This window comes from Lontra canadensis, unplaced genomic scaffold (genome assembly GCF_010015895.1).
Source record: "Lontra canadensis isolate GAN:19392208 unplaced genomic scaffold, GSC_riverotter_1.0 scaffold17, whole genome shotgun sequence".
Classification (NCBI taxonomy): domain Eukaryota; kingdom Metazoa; phylum Chordata; class Mammalia; order Carnivora; family Mustelidae; genus Lontra; species Lontra canadensis.
The window spans coordinates 13,044,060-13,063,429 of NW_022631011.1; the positions used below are offsets into that span (position 1 = coordinate 13,044,060).

At 33.8% G+C, this 19,370-nt stretch overlaps 1 protein-coding gene and 1 non-coding gene across 6 annotated transcripts in view; both read left to right on the forward strand.

The window, feature by feature from the left end:
* The window catches only part of CCDC178 (coiled-coil domain containing 178), a 427,466-nt gene that overhangs the window by 52,517 nt on the left and 355,579 nt on the right, over window positions 1–19,370 (forward strand). For 4 of the 5 annotated variants that reach the window (XM_032859669.1, XM_032859672.1, XM_032859673.1 and 1 more), the window contains exons 4-6: window positions 791–930; window positions 7,765–7,787; window positions 18,201–18,283. In XM_032859669.1, coding sequence (XP_032715560.1) covers window positions 791–930; window positions 7,765–7,787; window positions 18,201–18,283 — 246 coding nt within the window. Of the gene's footprint in view, window positions 1–790; window positions 931–7,764; window positions 7,788–18,200; window positions 18,284–19,370 lie in introns of those variants that run through there. The other variant, XM_032859674.1, reaches the window with a different exon arrangement.
* LOC116869007 lies at window positions 15,812–15,914 on the forward strand. The gene has a single exon (XR_004382943.1). It is a non-coding gene; the product is annotated as a U6 spliceosomal RNA (small nuclear RNA).

Here is a 19,370-nt window from a genome sequence, read left to right on the forward strand (position 1 = left end):
AATGAGGACATCACACTGTTCTCACTGAGGCACCAAGCCTATTTTGTGTCTTGCATTTAAGATCAGTGATTGCAGCTATAATCCAGCCCAATAGAGTCCTTAGAGGCAAAAGGATTGCAAGTAAGCACTTTGGTGGAGTTTCATGGACAACTTTGCTGTGCTTCTGCAACCTTCAGTTGATTCGGGACATGCCAGGATTAGAATCACTGAGGCACATCGGACTGAGTGGATTTTATGATGAGTACAACTTGAATGCTGTAGTGGGAACATCAATCACTCTTTGCATGAGACTCCAATTTTCAGAAATGGAAGGTAGAAAATGAGGTTATTATAAGGATGAAGGGGACCTGCTTTTATTTTATTTTTTTCCAGCAAGAGAAACTCATGCTGGTTTTAAAGAAGAACTTCTTCAATGCATGAGTGGTTGGATATTATTTACACTGGAAGATGTGGACTCTCTTTGAAGGGAGAATTTAAAATATATTTCAAAGTCATTTTTTAAGTGATTCAGGAACTATTTAGAAACAGTTGGATTAACTGGTTTTCTGCCTTTTTTCATTAGTTGTTTTCAATGTTTAGTTCATGATATTATGGATCACATTATGTAATTATATAAGTTTAATATCATCATTATTCTATTATTTTCTGAAATATTTATTGATTTGTTTATTAAAGAAAGTTTAAAAATATTAATATTAATAAAACAGAATATTTTTTATGTATTCTGAACATCACAGTTTACTATTTTGCATGTAACTATTAACTAATTCCTGTCTGCTTTATTTTTAAGGGGTGAATAAAGGCATTTACTTTAGTTACCCATGTCGACGTCAAAGCTGTGCTTTAGTAAACATCCCAGCACCATGTGTCAACAAAATGATTTCACACATTGAAGATTTGGAATCTAAAATACAAGAGCATTTGAAACGGGTAAGATTTAAAATGCTAACATTTTTGTAAGCTCTATAAATTCTGTAAGGGCTGTTATTTAAAGAACCCAGGGAGTTATTTTTTAAATGATATTTGAAATATTTTATAGAATCTTGGCTCAGTTGTGTAATTTACTAATCTAGACATGTTTTTGATAGTCTCACTTCATAAAGGTGAAACGACCTTACCGAATAGATTATTTTCCCTACCTGTTTATTCCTTATCCGGAGGCAATAATGCTAAGTAGTAATTTCCATAAGCCAACTTGACTAGTAAATTAAATAGTATTTACATCGTTTTTAGGGACACTAAACTGATTAGATGATTAGCTGAGGAAATTGGTATGTAAAAGGACAGCGTGCCCTTTTTAATGACTTATTTTGTTCTGAAGAAATACTTAATAGTGTCTTGTTGAGGGAGAATGTAATGATTCTTCCTGTCCTTTTAACCTATTTGCCTTTATTATTTTTAAGGGACTTCAATCTTGAGATCACTGTAACTTTCAGTTATCTTCAGATGATTTAGGAATGATAAATACCTTCTTATACATTTTATTAAGCTTATTCTGAACAATTAGTGCAAAACCAGATTGCCCGAGCAGGAGGATAAGTTTGAGCTCCTTCTTTTTCCTCACCACAATTATTGGATCTGGCTCTGAGAAAGTTTTGATGGAATAGTCATGATGCTTGTGGTAGGGTGATGTCTCCTTCAAGAGGCATTAGAGTACGATCCTTAAAATTGCAGACTTCAGAGCCATGTATCCTAGGACTTCAGATAAAAATGGAGATAACGACATTGTGTTGGACATAATGCCAGCATATGATATGCACTCAATATGTATTAGCTATTGTTGTTTCTATAATATTTATATCATTTTATATTAGTATTATATTTATTTATATTTATTATATTTATCTTTGTTTCTTCTTTGTTTCTCCAAATCAGCATACCTTTTCAGAAAATGCTTTGTGGGTCATAGGTCTGATGGTGTCCTGGGCCTTGAGAAATATTGTTAAGTAGGTAGAAGAGAATTAATTTTTATTGATATGATATTCTATATATCTCACACATTTTTAACTTAATGATTAGGCATGTTTTTTAAATAATGAAAATAGATTTATAGGTTTTTTAATAATTCCAATAGCTATGATTATAACAGCTATATTAACAATTATAATTGCTCAAAACTATTTTTAAATGCTTTTTCTTTTTGTTTTTAAGATTTATTTATTTATTTGACAGAGAGAGAGAGCACAAGCAGGGGGAAAGGGGGAGGGAGAAGCAGGCTGCCCACTGAGCAGGGAGCCTGATGTGGGACTCAGTCCCAGGATGCTGGGATCATGACCTCACCTGAAGGCAGATGCTTAACCAACTGAACCACCCACATGCCCCTTAAATGCTTATTCTTTTATCTAACTGTTAGATGGGGAAATAACAACTTAAATAGTTGAGAAACTTGTTCAAGATCACAAGATAGAATTGGGATTTGAACCCACTGTCTTTTATCAAAACCTGTGTTTTTTACCCAATCCCACTTGGGATTCTGAGCAGTTGATAAACTGTTAAATACTATGGATAATAGGCCAGCTAAAAGATTGCCTTGAATAAAATAATTCACAAAATAAACCATTTTATGGCTTCAGGATAATTGAAAAAAAAGGAGCCTTTCTTATGTAAATGTGTTATGAAAATGAGCCGGCTGAATAAACAAAAAAAGCCTTATAAAGACCAGCATCAGAGTGACTTTCTGTCTTCTGGTGCTTGGCTTAGAGCCTGATAGATAGTAGGTGCTCAATAAATGGAAAAACAAATGAGGACCTGAAGCAGAACCTTTCTTTTCTACATATATTTGAGACACCTATCCACCCAATACAGTAATAGCATCATTTACCAAACATCTGCTCTTTTCTAGGGGCATCTGGGTAATGCAGTTGGTTAAGCATTTGACTTGGTTTCAGCTCAGGTCCTGATCTCAGGGTCCTGAGATTCAGCCCCACGTTGGGCTATGTGCTCAGCAGAGTGTCTGCTTAAGATTCTCTCTTTCCCTCCACCTCTGCCCCTACCCCCTTGTACGCAATCTCTCTCCCTCCCTCTCAAATAAAAAATCTTAAAAAAAAAAAAAAAGAGAAAACAAAAAAATCTGCTGTTTTCTAGTCACTTACCAAATGTATATTTCTATATTTGTACTTCACAGGAATTCTACTTTATTGGTGAAAATTCTAATACTTAGGAAAGTCAAGTAATTTATATACCATCATACAGGTGTAAGCATTAGAGTTGGAATTTGAATCAAGTTCCTTCTGACTCCAAAGCCCCTTTCAGTTTCTGTTTTATAAGCCTTATGGACAAAAGAAGGCCTTATTTCTCACATTGACATGGAATGTTTGTTGGTAGTTTGACAACATGAAATACATGAGTAGCAATGTCAGATAAATACACTTCTAGACAAAAACTGTAATAAATATAATAATGTGTTAACAAGTAAATATACACATAAACTTTATTTGAAAGATTGTGAAATTAATGCTTATAACCTGTTTTTTAAAAAAATTCAATACTTAATTTAGGCTTTTTATATTTTCTAAATTTTAAAAAATGTTATTTTATTTTGACTATGTATTTTGTTGTTAAATTTGCTAGTGTTGAACTGATAATAGAATATATTGAACTGTTCAATAAGTATATTGAAAATTGAAACAGTGGTTTCCATTATAGTCGCAATGAATACTGTCAAGCCTGTGATTAGCAGAGATGAATCTGCCATAAGCTTGTCAATGCATTCATAGCAGTTTAACTGCAATTTTGAATTTTGAAAAGAAATTTCTTTAAAGTAGAGCTACTATGAACATGTTCTGTATAATTTTGCAAGGAATGAGAAAACATGGCAATATGATGGAAATAATTACCTGGATATCTTCCCATATGAGTAAAAGGTTTTGTTTTATTTTTCTTCCACCTGTTTTTCTAGACTGCCTAGAGATAGCTTTATTTAATTTGGAGTTTTTCTACTAAATTGAAATTTTCTTCACTTAATCAATACATATCTTTAAAATGTTACCATGATTTGAAAGAATGACATAGAAAGTATTTAGAAATCATGCTTTATAATATTAAGGATGTATTATACAAAAATAGTAATGTTATTATAACAGTGATATAGCTAATACCAATTAGGTGCCTACTATATATCATAGTCTATATTAAATAGTTAATATGTATGATTTCATTGAAACCTTCCAGAAACCTTGTGAGTTAGAAACTGCCATTACCCCAGCTACAGATGAGGATTGAGTACCTCAACAACAGAGGTTGATTTTCCCCAAGATCACATAGTCAGTGGCAGAGCTAGCATCCAGACGGTGTGTCTGATATCTCAGAACATCCTGTTCTCCACCACTCTGGGTCATGTATTCCAGAGAGTATTTCACCTCTGAGGACCACACAAATATGACTGTCAAAATGCTTAAAATTCCGATTATAAAATTTTGCTGAGCTTACACCACTTCTTAATGTTTTCAGTTCTGAAAAGTAATATTTAATCATCTGACCCTACTGACCAAATCTCTGATACTTTGAGTTCTCTAATTCTGTTAATTGTTATATTTCGTTTGAAATTTAAGAACACTTCCAATCCTGAAATATCCATTATTTCCTATCTATCATCCCCATTTTCCTTTACTTCCTTGACTAATTAATTCATCTGTTAAAGCACTCATTAATTGGTGCATCTGGTTATTTACTTTTTTATACTTCTAGTCTGACAAAATGTGAGTCCTGATGAGATCTCTCTGATGGTGGGCCATCTCTACTCCTACACCCCAGGCTGCTGAATAGTGCCAGAGAACATTACACAACAATCCCAATTTGAAATGTTATGGATACATTGTTTCCAACATCAATGGGACCTTTGTGTGAAATTATTGCTTGTCAACCAGAACTTTGTCTAGTGTTCTCTGGTGGCTACTTCAGTCCTCTCTTTTGTTCAAGTCTCCAAATCCTCTACTTTACGACTCATTCACCTCTCACTTCACAAAGAAAATAGGAGATATGATAACAGAAATGCTTCAAACTCCTATTATCCCACTTGGGAACATCCTTGAATTCCATAAATATTATTCCTTTTGTCCTTCCATGGAAAATTTCCTTCCCCCATCAGTGGCTACTCCCCTTACCTGTATTCCATCTTCAGTTTTTGTAAGGATCTTGTTCCATCAGGTGTTCCTATCTATTGTCCATATTTCCTTCTTTTCTCTTAACTCACTTCTGTCCACATTTAAAATATTAAATTTTGAATGATTCTCTTGTTTTCAAGAATTTTTTTAATCCTACACATACATTCAAATATATCCCTTTTCCTCTTTCTTCCTGTATTACTTAACATCTGAAAAGTGTTACCTAAAATTAGTGTTTGTTTATTTACCTCCCAGTTGCTCATATATTCATTACAATCTGGATTTGGTCCCTATTACTCTAATGAAAATCTCTTCAGAGCAATAAAGCACTCTTTTTTTCTTTAGCTATTGATATAGGCATACATATACACCTATTCTTTCTCTCTCAGTCTCTCTGGCTCTCTCTTTCTAAAACTTCGTGACTAGAACAAGCATTTATTGGAATATTATTAAGCAATTTGTTCTGAGCTCAGATGGGCAATTTTGTTAGTTCTTGTCTGGGGCCAATCATATAGATGTACACATCTGCTAACAACTTGAAATGGTGATGAAGATGGCCTCACACCCATGTCTGGGATGGTGTTCTAGGAGAACAAATCTCAATGGCAAGAGCTTAAAATATTTGTTTTATGTTTGCTCATATCCTACTGGCCAAAGCAAAGCACATAATCAAACCCTCTTTTAATATTGTAGAATATTAGACAAGATGGGGAAGCCAGGAGATGTGATTCTTTGGGAACAATTTGTGTGGCAATCAATATATCAATTAGTCCATTGGCAACATGATTAACAGCTCATCTAATTGCAGACTCTAATCACCAACTCCCCAAAAGTTTTATTCTGTTATGGTCTCATGCAGAGGTCTATAATTATATGTTCTGCAGCAGATCTGATGCAGATGAAGTTCTCTGGTTTCAGCTTCTTTTGACCTGATGGTCTGTGAGTTCAAATGATGTTAAATACTGCTCCTGTATACTTAGCAGCAATGGTGGGGCAGGAACAAAATTATCACAATATATACTGTTATTCAAAAAGGGGAGAAATGAAAGATACATCTTTCACTAATGCCTGAAATTCTGAAATTAATGAGGGTACATGGTGTTAGGCCTACCACATGTGAATCTAAAAAGTTTCTTGCTTAGGACTCAATTTTGCTTCCTGGGGATAGTTTCCTAATTTATGGTTTTTCTCATTTCTGCTTTACTCTTTGAGTTCTTGGTTCTGAGAGGTACTTAGATTTCCATAAGAAATAGACCCGAGTATTTATCCTAAACTTTTTTCTGTAGTAATTTGTTCAAGCTGCCATTAAAAAAAAAAAAAAAAAGACAGAAAGTTATTTTCTCACAGTTCTGGAGGCTAGAGTCCAAAATCAAGGTGTTGTCACAGTTGGTTTCTACTGAGGATTCTCTTCCTGGCTTGAAAACAGCCTCCTCACTGTGTCCTAACATGGCCTTTCTTCTATGCCCACATGGTGAGAGAGCGAGCTCTGGTGTCTTTTCATCTTCTAATAAGAACACCAGTTTTATTGGATTAGGATCCCATTCTATGACATTATTTAACTTTAATTTTCTCCTTAAAGATCCTATCTTCATGAGATTAGGGCTTCAATATACAAATTTTAGAGGAACACAATTTAGTCTATAACACTGTTATAAATTTGAATTGTCTTTGCAATTTGAATCTTTTGTTTTTTAGTCCAAAATGTTATAATCTGCATAAGAACTTTGGAGTTTCATATTAATCTGATTGAATTTAATCTAATAACTCAAAAGCCATGGCCATACTGTTTTTTTCTTTAATTTACTTTTTTCATAATTTACTTTCCTTTGATTAATTTTTATGTTCTCCTAAATAGTATTGTTTTATTAAAATAGACTTTATTTTATAACAGTTTAAGACTTACAGAAAAGTTGAGAAGATAATATAGAGATTTCATCTATACTCTGGGCCACATTTTCCCTATTTTCATATCTTACATTAGGATAGTACATTTTTACAATTAATGAATCAATATTGATAAGTTATTACTAAAGTCCGTACTTTGTTCCAATTTTCTTAATTTTTTAATTGAGATAAAATTCATGTCTAGAACACAAGGCCTATTTGAAGATATTGTAGAATTATAATAACCATGTATGCCCAGCTAACACCTGTAGAGATTATCTATAAAACCTAAAAAATTATGACTATGTATCCCCTGTGGTTTTGGTAATTTGTGACTTTGATAGGATACTCTCAGAATATTCTGTAGAACATGACTTCTACCATGACGTTTATAGTCTAAAAGAGGGACACTATGGAAAACTAAATATTTGTGAACATACCAGAATGTTTTCCACCCTTTGGTTATATATTAAAAATTAATGGATATAATGCACTTCTGATTATTTAGGAAGTCTTTTGGGAGTAAGTGGCATTGAATAAGCCCTTGATGAAGGAGTAAGATTTAGAAACACAGGTGAAAGGTAAGAACAATACAGTGGGAGTAATGAAAGGACTAGGTAGTAGAGGTATGTATCTGTTTTAGAAATAACAAAGTATAGTTTGACAAAAATATAATGGGGTCTGTGAAGTGGAGTACTTATGGTTTTATCAGTGAGTTTAATTGTAAGCTAAGTCTATTATTTTTTGAGATATTTATTGAGATATTTTATTTTTACAGTTTGAAACATCTCTTGAGGAATGGTAAGGACCTTTCATTCTTTTTAAATTGTTTTTATGTTCAAATTTTAATTATTAATGTGCTGTAGATGAGTTTTATATAAAAAGAAATAAGTTAAAAGAAGAATTTTTCATATTTGTTATTAAAATGCATTTTTAAATATATAAGAATTGGGATATCATTGAAAATGGCAGAATAGAAATCTCTCAGGCTCTGTTTCACCTCAAAAAAATTTTGGCAAAAATTTGTCAGAATCAACTTTTGTAGAAATCTGAATTTAGTAAAAAACAACAACTCAGGGAAAAGTTAATGAAGAGTCTGTTGTATTGTATTAAGAGAGCGCTATGGCACTATGAATTGCCTGCTTGCCATCCTCTAGCCCCCAAATCAGTGGTGGCCATGAAGAGAGCAGCCTGTACTTGTGGTTCAGATTGCCAGTGCCAGAGAAAACAATATGGACCTTATTCTCAAAGAATTGTGTTTCAGTGTTTTGACCTGTCTAATGACTTCTTGAAGAACCAGCACAAAGCCTTGCCTTTGTTTTGCCTGACTTAGAGCAATCACTCAGCTGGAACCACTTACAGGCAATGTTTACTGAAAGCATTTAAAGGCATATACTTGCCACCACTGTCTGAAGCTGTGAATAACAGTTGGGACAAATGTTAGACAGACCAAAATGCCTGGGAAAGAAGACATACATGGGGGAAATAGGGTTTTTCAAAGCTGTTATGTATACTGCCGAATCAAAAAGTGCACACATATGACCAGAGCTAGGCACATGCTCAGAGAAAACCCAAGACCCTGATCTTTTATCTTTGGCTGACCTTTAGGATCTGTGCAGGCAACAATTAAAAGTAGAAGCAGAGTTGTAAATAGCCTGAATAAGCATTGAAGGAATACTTTAACAGAGAGCCAATCTACTAAGACTAGAAGAGTATTTTTTTTTTCCTTTTCCCTTTTTCCTTTCCTTTTCGTATTCTCCCCATAGATAGCTATGGGGAGAAAGCCCTGTCCTTTTCCTTTTCCCTTGTCTTTCCTTTCCTTCTTTTCCTTTCCCTTCTTTCCCTTTTTTTTTTTTCTTTTGACTCTAGGTATTTAAGATAACTTGGAGAGAACATAAATTTACCAGTAAGCTAATGAAACACTTAGTTCAGTGGTCATTACATGACAAAGAATACAGACATTGCCAAATGTGTTTAGAAGAACTACTAAAGAGCAACCCACAACAAGCAGCAACAACAAACCCAACAGAGGGAAGGTAATCTTATTTCTGTTTAACGTTAAACTGTTTAAAATGTCTAGTTTTCTACAAAAATTATGAAGCAGGCAAAGAAAGAAAAAAGAAAGTTTGTCTCACTAACAAGGGGAAAAAAGAAAACAACTTTTTAAAATGACCCTGAGAAAGCTTAAATGTTGGACTTATTGGACAATAACTAAATCAGCAGTCTTAAATATTCTCAGAGAGTTAATGGAAACTCCATGGACAGTTAAAACCAGGAGACTAATATCTCAACAAATTACGATTATCAATAAGGAAATAGGAATTATAAAAAAGAGTTAAGTGGATATTCTGGAGATGACAAGTATAATAACTGGAGGAGAAGTTAATTAGAGATGTTCATCAATAGATTTGAGCTGGCAAAGGAAAGAATCCGTGAGCTTGAAAATAGGCCAATTGAGATTATTCAGGCTGAGGAGCAGAAAGACAAAAGAATGAAGTAAAATGAACAGACCCTAATAGATCTGAGGTACATAATCACAAATACAAATGTACGCATAATGGGAGTCCAGGAGTAACAGGGAAGAGTAAAAGGGAGAGAAGGAATATTTGAAGAAACATTGGCTAAAAATCCCCTAATTTGATGAAAGACGTGAATTTATAATTTACTAAAACTCAATGAACTCTAAGTAGGATAAACTCAGAAGTCCACACATTATAGTCAAATTACTGAAAGCCTGGGACAAAGAGTATCTTGAAAGCAGTAAGAAAGAAGCGACTCATCATGAGTAAGGGATCCTCAATAAAAATGACAATTTCTCATCAGAAATTTTGGAGGTCAGAGGAACCTGGGTGGCTCAGTTGGTTAAGCATTTGCCTCCAGCTCAGGTCATGATCTCAGGGTCCTGGGATGGAGCTCTATGTTGGGCTCTCTGCTCAGTGGGGAGCCTGCTTTTCCCTCTCCCTCTGTGCTCACTCTCTCAAGTAAATAAATAAATAAAATCTTAAAAAAAAAATGGAATTATGGAGGCCAGGGGCCAGTGGAATGACACATTTCAAATGCTAGAAGAAAACAAAACAAAGCCTTTCAAACAAGAATTCTAATTCTTGCAGAAGTGTCTTTCAAAAATAAAGGAGAAATTTAGATTTTCCAGATAAACAAAATTTGAGGGCCTCCATCTCTAGCAGACTGTTCTATCAGAAATCCTAAAGGTAGTCTTTTAAGCAGAAAGGAAAGGATGTTAGTAACCTGAAGCCATATGAATAAATAAAAAACAATAAGGTAGCTACAAAGATAAATACAAAAGTTGATGTGATTGCATTTTTATTTTGCATCTCTTATTTCCTATATAATTTTTAAATGGATAAAATTATGAATCTATGTTAATGAGCATACAATGTATAAATGTGTAATTTGTAAAAATGACAACATGGAGGGAGTAAAGGCACAGAGATTTTTTTTTCAATACTACTGAAACTACATTGATTTTAATTCAAACTCAATTTTTATGAATGTTAATTGTAATCTCCAGTGAACCACTAGGAAAAATTCTATAAAATAAAAATACCAATATAAATCCAATAAGGAAATTAAATACATTTGGGGAAAAAAATCAACTAATCACAAAAGAAGGCAATTATGGAGAAATTAAGGAATCAAAAATATTTAAGTATTAAAGAAAACAAATAGCAAAATGGCAGAAATAAGTCTTTTCTTAATAGTAATTGCATTCATCAAAATGGATTAAATAGATTCAACTTTACTATTAAAAGACAGGGAGTGTTAGAATGGATAAAAGTACATGATTCAATTATATGCTGTCTATAAGAGACTCATCTAAGATCCACAGTATGTTGAAAACAAAAGGATAAAAATATAATCCATGAAAATAGTAACCAAAAGAGAGCTGGGGTAGCTAAACTAATATAACACAAAATAGACTTTTGGCCGATACATATTACAAGAAACAATACTTAACATCTTCGTAAAAGGGCCATTCCATCAAGAAGATATCAAAATCATATACATACCCAAAATACAACCTCAAAAATACATGAAGTATAAACTGACAAGAGTTAAAGTAAGAAATACACAGTTTTTCATAAGAGTTTGAGAATTCACTCTATCCTCACTTTCAAGAATGGTAAAAAGAACTTAAAAAAAAAAAAAAGATCAGTAATGAAAAAGATTTGAACAGCACTAGAACAATCTAGGCCTAACAGACTTATATAGTACACACCACCCAATAGCAGGAGAAAGCACATTTGTTTCGTGTTGACATTGAACATTATTCATGATAGATCATATGTCAAGCTGTATAAAAAATCTCAATAGAATAAAAAGACTGAAATCATACCAAGTATCCTATCTGACCTAATGGAGTGAAACTAGAAATGATTAACAGAAAGAAACCTAGGAAGTCCATGTAAATGTAGATTTTAAACAACATGCTCAAAAAAACTCAGTGAATCAAGGCTGTAATTATAGAAGAAATTAGAAAATACTTTGAAATTAATGAAAATGAAAACACAATATACCAGAATTTATGAGCTACAGCAAAAGTAATGCTCGCAGGACAATTTATAGCCATAAAGGCTAACATCAAAAAAGAAGATCCCAAATCCAGTAACCTAATTCTATACCTCATAGAACTAAAAAAGAATGAATGTGCTAAAGCTAGGAAAAGAAAGGAAATAATAAAGATTAGTGCAGAGATGAAAGAAGTCAAGAAAAACAATAAATAGTATCAATGAAAACAAAAGTTGTTTCTTTGAAAAGATCAACCGAATTCACAAACCTTTGGCTAGACTAGCAAAGAAAAAAGACTTGCATTATGAAAATCAGAAAATTGGGGATATTACTATTACTATATTATTACTATTACTATACTAATAATAGTATATTACTATACTATACTATACTATACCTCTCAGAAATAAAAAAGATTATAATACTATGGACAAGATAATAATATGAACAAATTTAGATAACCAAGATGAAATTTCTAGGAAAACATAAGCTATCAAAACTGACTGAGGAAGAAGTAGGAAATCTCAACAGATTTGTAACAAGTAAAGAGATTAAATCAGTAATCAAATATCCCCCAACAAAGAAAAACCCAGGACCAAATGGTTTGACTGATGAAGTCTACTGAACATTGAAAGAAGAATTAATATCAGTGTTTCTCTAACACTTTCAAAAAATAGTAGGGAAAGGAGCACTTTTCAACCATTCTATGAGGCCAGCATTATCCTGATACTAACACCAGATAAAAACATATTAAGTAAGAGAAATATAGATCAATGGCTTTATGACTATAGGTACAGAAATTTTCAATGAAATACTAGCAACCTGAACTTAGCAACATATTAATGCAATTACATGTCATGACCAACTGACATTTCTCCCAGGTATGTAAGGGTAGTTCAAAATAGAGAAAAAAAAATCAATGTGTAATATATCCACAGTAATAAAATGAAGGGGGGAAATCCATCTCAATGTGGAAACATATGGCAAAATCCAACACGTTTTCATGATGAAAACACTCAAAAAACAGTTTAGAGCAAATTAGAAAGCAAGGTGAAGGACATTTATGAAAAATTTTCAACTGATATTATACTTAATGCTGAAGTCCAAAATTTTTCAACCTGAGATCAGGAACAATACAAGATGCTAGCTCTTTTCACTTTTATTCAACATTAGAAATCTCATATATTGCTGGTGGGAATGTAAAATGGTCAGTCACTTTGAAAAACAGTTTGATGCTTCCTCAAAAAGTTAATCCTAGATTACCATATGACATAGCAGTTCCACTCTGAGGTATGTACAGAAAAGATTTCAGAACAGGTGTTCAAACAAATCTTATATACAAACGTTCATATCATCAGTATTCACCATAGCCAAAAGGAGTAGACAACCTCAAATTTTTCAGCAGAAATCTTTGAACATAATTCTCTAAGAGGTTAGCATTACCTTGATCCCAAAACCAGACAGACCTCACCAAAAAGAAGCATTACAGACCAATATCCCTGATGAACATGGATGCCAAAATTCTCAGCCACATACTAGCCAGTAGGATCCAACAGTGCATTAAAAGGATTATTCACCAGCATCAAGTGGGATTTATTTCTGGGCTGCAAGGATAGTTCAACATTTGCAAATCAATCAACATGATACATCACATTAATAAAAGAAAGTACAAGAACCGTATCCTCTCAATTGATGCAGAAAAGGCATTTGACAAAATACAGCATCCTTCGTTGATTAAAACTCTCCAAAGGGTAGGGATAGAGGGAACATACTTCAGTATTATAAAAGCCATCTATGAAAAGCCCACAGTGAATATCATTCTCAATGGAGAAAAACTGAGAGCTTTTCCCCTAAGGTCGGGAACACGACAGGGTTGCCCACCCTCCCCACTGTTGTTCAACATAGTACTGGAAGTCCTAGCCTCAGCAATCAGACAACAAAAAGAAATAAAAGGCATTCAAATTGGCAAAGAAGCAGTCAAACTTTGACTCCTTGGAGATGACATGAAACTTTATGTGGAAAATCCAAGACTCCACCCCCAAGTTGCTAGAACTCATATAAGAATTAAGCAACATGGCAGGATATAAAATCAATGTGCAGAAATCAATTGCATATATCCACACTAACAATTAGCTGAAAGAAAGAGAAATTAAGGAATTGATCCCATTTACAATTGCACTGGAAAATCATAAAATACATAGGAATAAACCTAATTAAAGAGATAAAGGATCTGTATTCTAAAAGCTACAGAACACATATGAAAGAAATTGAGGAAGACACAAAGAAATGGAAACACATTCCATGCTCATGGATTGGAAGAAAAAATACTGTTACAATGTCTATGCTACCCAGAGCAATCTACATATTCTGTGCAATCTCTATCAAAATAACACAACATTTTTCACAGAGCTGGAACAAATAATAGTAAAATTTGTAGGGAACCAGAAAAGATCCTGAATAGCTAGAGGAATGTTGAAAAAGAAAACCAAAGCTGGGGGTTTCACACTGCCTGACTTCAAGCTCTATTACAAAGCTGTGATCATCAAGACAGTATGGTGCTGGCACAAAAACAAATATGCAGATCAGTGGAACAGAATAGAGATCCCAGAAACGGGCCCTCAACTCTATGGTCAACTAATCTTTGACAAAGTAGGAAAGAATATCCAATGCAAAAATGACAGTCTCTTCAATAAATGGTGCTGGGAAAGTTTGACAGCCACATGTAGAAGAATGAAACTGGACCATTATCTTACACCATACACAAAGATAAACTCAAAATGGATGGAAGACCTCAATGTGTGACAAGAATCCATCAAAATCCTAGAGGAGAACAAAGGCAGCTACTTCTTTGACATCAGCCACAGCAACTTCTTGGTGGACATGTCTCTAAAGGCAAGGGAAACAAAAGTGAAAATGAACTTTCGGGACTTTATTAAGATCAAAAGCTTCTGCACAGCAAAGGAAACAGTCAACAAAATAAAAGGCAACCTACAGAATGGGAGAAGATAATTGCAAATAACATATAAGAAAAAGGGTTAATATCCAAGATCTATAAAAAAATTTATCCAACTCAACACCCAAAAAACAAATAATCCAGTCAAGAAATGGGCAGAAGACATGAACAGACATTTCCGCAAAGAAGACATCCAAATGGCCAAGAGACACATGAGAAAGTGCTCAACATCACTCAACCATCAGGGAAATACAAGTCAAAAACACAATGAGATATTACTTCATACCAGTCAGAATGGCTAAAATTAACAAGACAGGAAATAACAAATGTTGGCAAGGATGTGGTGAAAGGGGAACCCTCTTACACTGTTGGTGGGAATGCAAGCTGGTACAGCTACTCTGGAAAACAGTATGAGGTTCCTGAAAAAGTTAAAAGTAGAGTTGCCCTGTGGCGGAGCAATTACACTACTAGGTATTTACCCCAAAGATACAAATGTATTGATCTGAAGAGACACATCCACCCCAATGTTCATAACAGCAATGTCCACAATAGCCAAACTGTGGAAAAAGCTGAGATGTCCGTTGACAGATGAATGGATACACACGTGTGTGCACACGCATGTGCGCGCGCACACAGACACACACACACACACTGGAATATTACTCAGCAATCAGAAGGAATGATTACTTACAATTTACATGAACATGGATGGAACTGGAAGGTATTACGCTGAGTGAAATAAGTCAGAGAAAGACAATTATCATGCGGTTTCACTCATATGTGGAATATAAGAAACAGTGCAGAAGACCATAAGAGAAGGGAGGGAAAACTTATTGGGAAGTCTCAGAGAGGGAGAAAAACCATGAGAAACTCTTTAACTATAGGAAACAAACAGGGTTTCTGGAGGGGTGGTTGGTGGGGGATAGGGTAATTGGGTGATGGGCATTAAGGAGGATATGTGATGTGATGAGCACTGGGTGTTATAAGCAACTGATGCACTATTGAACACTACATGTGAAACTAATAATGTACTATATGTTGGCTAATTGAATTTAAGTAAAACGTTTTTTTAGTAGACTAATGTATAAATAAAGGGTGGTATAGCTATACAATGGAATATTATTCAGCCATAAAAAGTAATAAAATTTTGATAGATGCTGTAATGTGGGTAAACTTCTAAACCACCATGCTAAGTTAAAGAAACCAAATACAAAAGGTTACCTGTTGCATGATTCCATTTACATGAAATATCTATAACAGGTAAATCATAGAGATGGGAAGCACATTGATTCTTGCCAGAGGCTGGTAGAAAGAAGGAGAGGGGAGAGATTGTTTAATAAATATGAGGCTTACTTAGCAGCACATATACTAAAATTGGTACGATACAAAGATTAGCATGGCCCTTCTGCAAGGATGACACACAAATTCATGAAACATTCCATATATTAAAAAAAAAAATGAGGGGCAGTTCTTCTAAGGTAATAAACATGTTTTGGCACTAGCTGGTGATGATAGTCACAACATTAAGTGTAGTAAATGCCATTGAAGTTTACGCTTTCAAATGGTTAATTTTGTGTTATGGGACTTTTGCCTCAATTAAAAAAAAAATAATAATTGGTCACTTGGGTGGCTCAGTCAATTAAGCATCTGCCTTCAGCTCAGGTCATGATCCCAGGGTGCTGGGATCAAGTCCCATGTCAGGCTTCCTGCTCATCAGGGAGTCTTTTTTCCTCTCCTTCTGCCCCTCCTCCTGTTCCTGTTCCTTCTCTTTCTCAAATAAAAAAAATAAAATAAAAAAAGAATCAAGATGATTTTGCTGGTCCAAAAATTAACTAAATTTTAGAAAAAAATACACAAAATGGATTCAATTATGTGCAACAGTTTTTATTATTTTCTTTATTAGTTTCAGAAGTGGAATTTAGTGATTCATCAGTTGCATATACACCCACTGCACCTTACATAAAGTGCTCTCACCTCCTCCAGCAACCCTCATGTTTTTATTATTTATTTACTTATTTATTTATTTTAATGGTGTGAATGTTTCTTTTATTTTTAATTTTTGAGTATAGTTGACACAATCTTAATTAGCTTCAAGCGTGCAACCTACTGATTCAACCTTTTTTTAGTTTTCAAACAAGCAAGAAAAAAATATTAGATTATTTAACAAAAGTATTTAAAAATGAAGTTGAAACTAATGGAGAAAAGATGATGAATATTTCCCTGACCTCATAATAAACAAGCTTTTCTAAATAAATTGTGGAACAACAATGAGATAAATAGTATGCAGCCATCAGAAATATTAAACTATCATCAAATATATAGGAAACAATGTCATATAGCTAAAGCACATGCAATATTTTATGACTAATTTTATAAAAATTGAAATATCATTAGAGTGTTCTGTTATAGCTAAGAAGAGTAATTAATATGGATTATTTTATAATATGATTTTTGGTATGTATAAACTTCGTTTAATTTGTAATGCTTCTTTAATAAGAAAAAATAATAACTTAATGAAAATATCACTACCTGCTTTGTTGTTGATACTTTTTTTCTGATAACATTTATCAGAGGAAAAATGCTTCTTTTTAAATATGAAAACTTAAGAACAATTTTTTAAAACATTTTTAAAGATATTTATTTATTTATTTATTTGAGAGAGAGAGAACATGCACAAATACATGAAGAATGGGCTGGGGAGGAGGAGCAGAGGGAGAGGGAGAAGTAGACTCTCTGCTAACTGAGCCTGGCACAGGGCTGGATACCAGGATCCTGAGATCAAGACCTAGGCCCAAGGTAGATGCTTAACACAGATTCCCTTTTAGAAAAAAAATAACACTTTAATTTGGATATTTTCCTAAAATGTTATTAATTTCAGATCTGGGGGTGTCTGGGTGGCTCAGTGGGTTGAGCCTCTGCCTTCAGCTCAGGTCACGGTCCCAGAGTCCTGGGGTCAAGCCCTGCATAGGGCTCTCTGCTCAGCAGGGGGCCTGCTTCCCCCCCCGCCCGCCTGCCTCTCTGCCTACTTGTGATCTCTCTCTCTGTCAAATAAATAAATAAAATCTTTAAAAAAATTTTCAAATCTGAAAAAGTGTTTTTGGTCCTTGGATTTTATATGGTACCCCAAACTTCTAAACTGAAGTTAGAGAAATAGCTCTCAAATTATTCTCAATTAAACCCCCTTTTTCTGATAGCAACACTATCTAAGGAAGACCAATTCATTTTCTTAAAAACAAAAACAGGGACATCTGGGTGGCTCAGTTGGTTAAGCGGCTGCCTTCCGCTAAGGTCATGATCCCAGAGTCCTGAGATCAAGTCCTACATGGGCTTATTGCTCAGCAGGGAGCCTGCTTCTCCCTCTGCCTCTACCACTCTGTCTGCCTATGCTCACGCTCGCTCTCTCTCTCTCTCTCTCTCTCTCTAACAAATAAATAAATAAAATCTTCAAAACAAAACAAAAACAAAAAAAACTTCTTTAATATCCTCTCAAATATTTTTAGGTCATTTGTAACAAATTTTGAGTTTCTGTTAATTTACCATGAAATGTAAAGCCCATTACGTATTAGAATTTTGCTATATTATTTTCTTGTATAATAGCATTAGCATGTATAGTAAGTTCTACCGTAAACATTTAAAATTTAATGTGAGAGGATCACCTAAAATTTGTTTTAATAACTTTAAACTTTAAGTATAGTAATTCTTTATTAATTGATTGCTTCTTTCCCTTTATATAGGAGCAGAACTTCTTCCACACAAGACCAGAAGGAAGACTGGAGTATTGCTACACCAGTGAAAGAGGTTAAACCAGAAGAGAGAGGTAAAGTTGTACCTCATACTTAAATAAATGAAGTTATATTTAAAAGCTCATTGACTTTTCATTTAACATATTTTTAATTTTTACAATAATCATTTTTAATAGTTTTATAATTCTTGTGAATATCTAATAGAGGAAAGAGCCTTCTATATCGTTTAATTAAACAACAAAATTCAACAAATATTTAATATAATGTATACTGGTCTGGGTCCTGAGTATATAATGATCCCTCTCTACCTCCCAAGAAGTTAACTATAATTCAGTGCTGTCTAGTCGTGCTTTCTGGGATAATCAAAGTGTTCTCTGTTTCTACCATCTGGTAGCCATATATAATATCTGCTTGAAATGAAGTTAGGAAGTCTGAGAATTTAATTTTTCAGTTTAATTTTAACACTTTTTAAGTGTAAATAATCACAAGAGATTCATGACTACCACACTGGACATGGAAGCTCTACTATATTTATATTCTGTATGTAATATTTATATATGTATAAATTAAGATTAATACATGTGCTTTATATATTATATATATACATTATAATATATATATAATGTATATATATATATATATATATAGCATATGTATAGTTTTCTTTTTTTTTAAGATTTTATTTATTTATTTGACAGAGACAGAGAGATCACAAGTAGTCAGAGAGGCAGGCAGAGAGAGAGGAAGAAGCAGGCTCCCTGCTGAGCAGAGAGCCCGATGCAGGGCTCAATCACAGGACCCTGAGATCATGACCTGAGCTGAAGGCAGAGGCTTTAATCCACTGAACCACCCAGGCGCCCTGCATATATATAGTTTTCAAAGCTGTCTCTCATGGTGAGGCTCTGTTTTTCCTGTTTCCTTTTCACTATTAATATCTACACTGAAGAAAAAATCTTATCCATTACGTCTTAATTTTTCAAGTGACAAATGCTAGGAGAAGATTAATATGTTAATGGACATAATAACAGTTAAATTAACTGCAGTAATGTTTATTGTAAACTCATACATGTGATCCCAAAGTGCAAGACAGTATCAGGTTGACAAGATTTATTGTAATTAAATATTTGTGCTAAAAAAATTACAGGAGGTTACTCACCTACT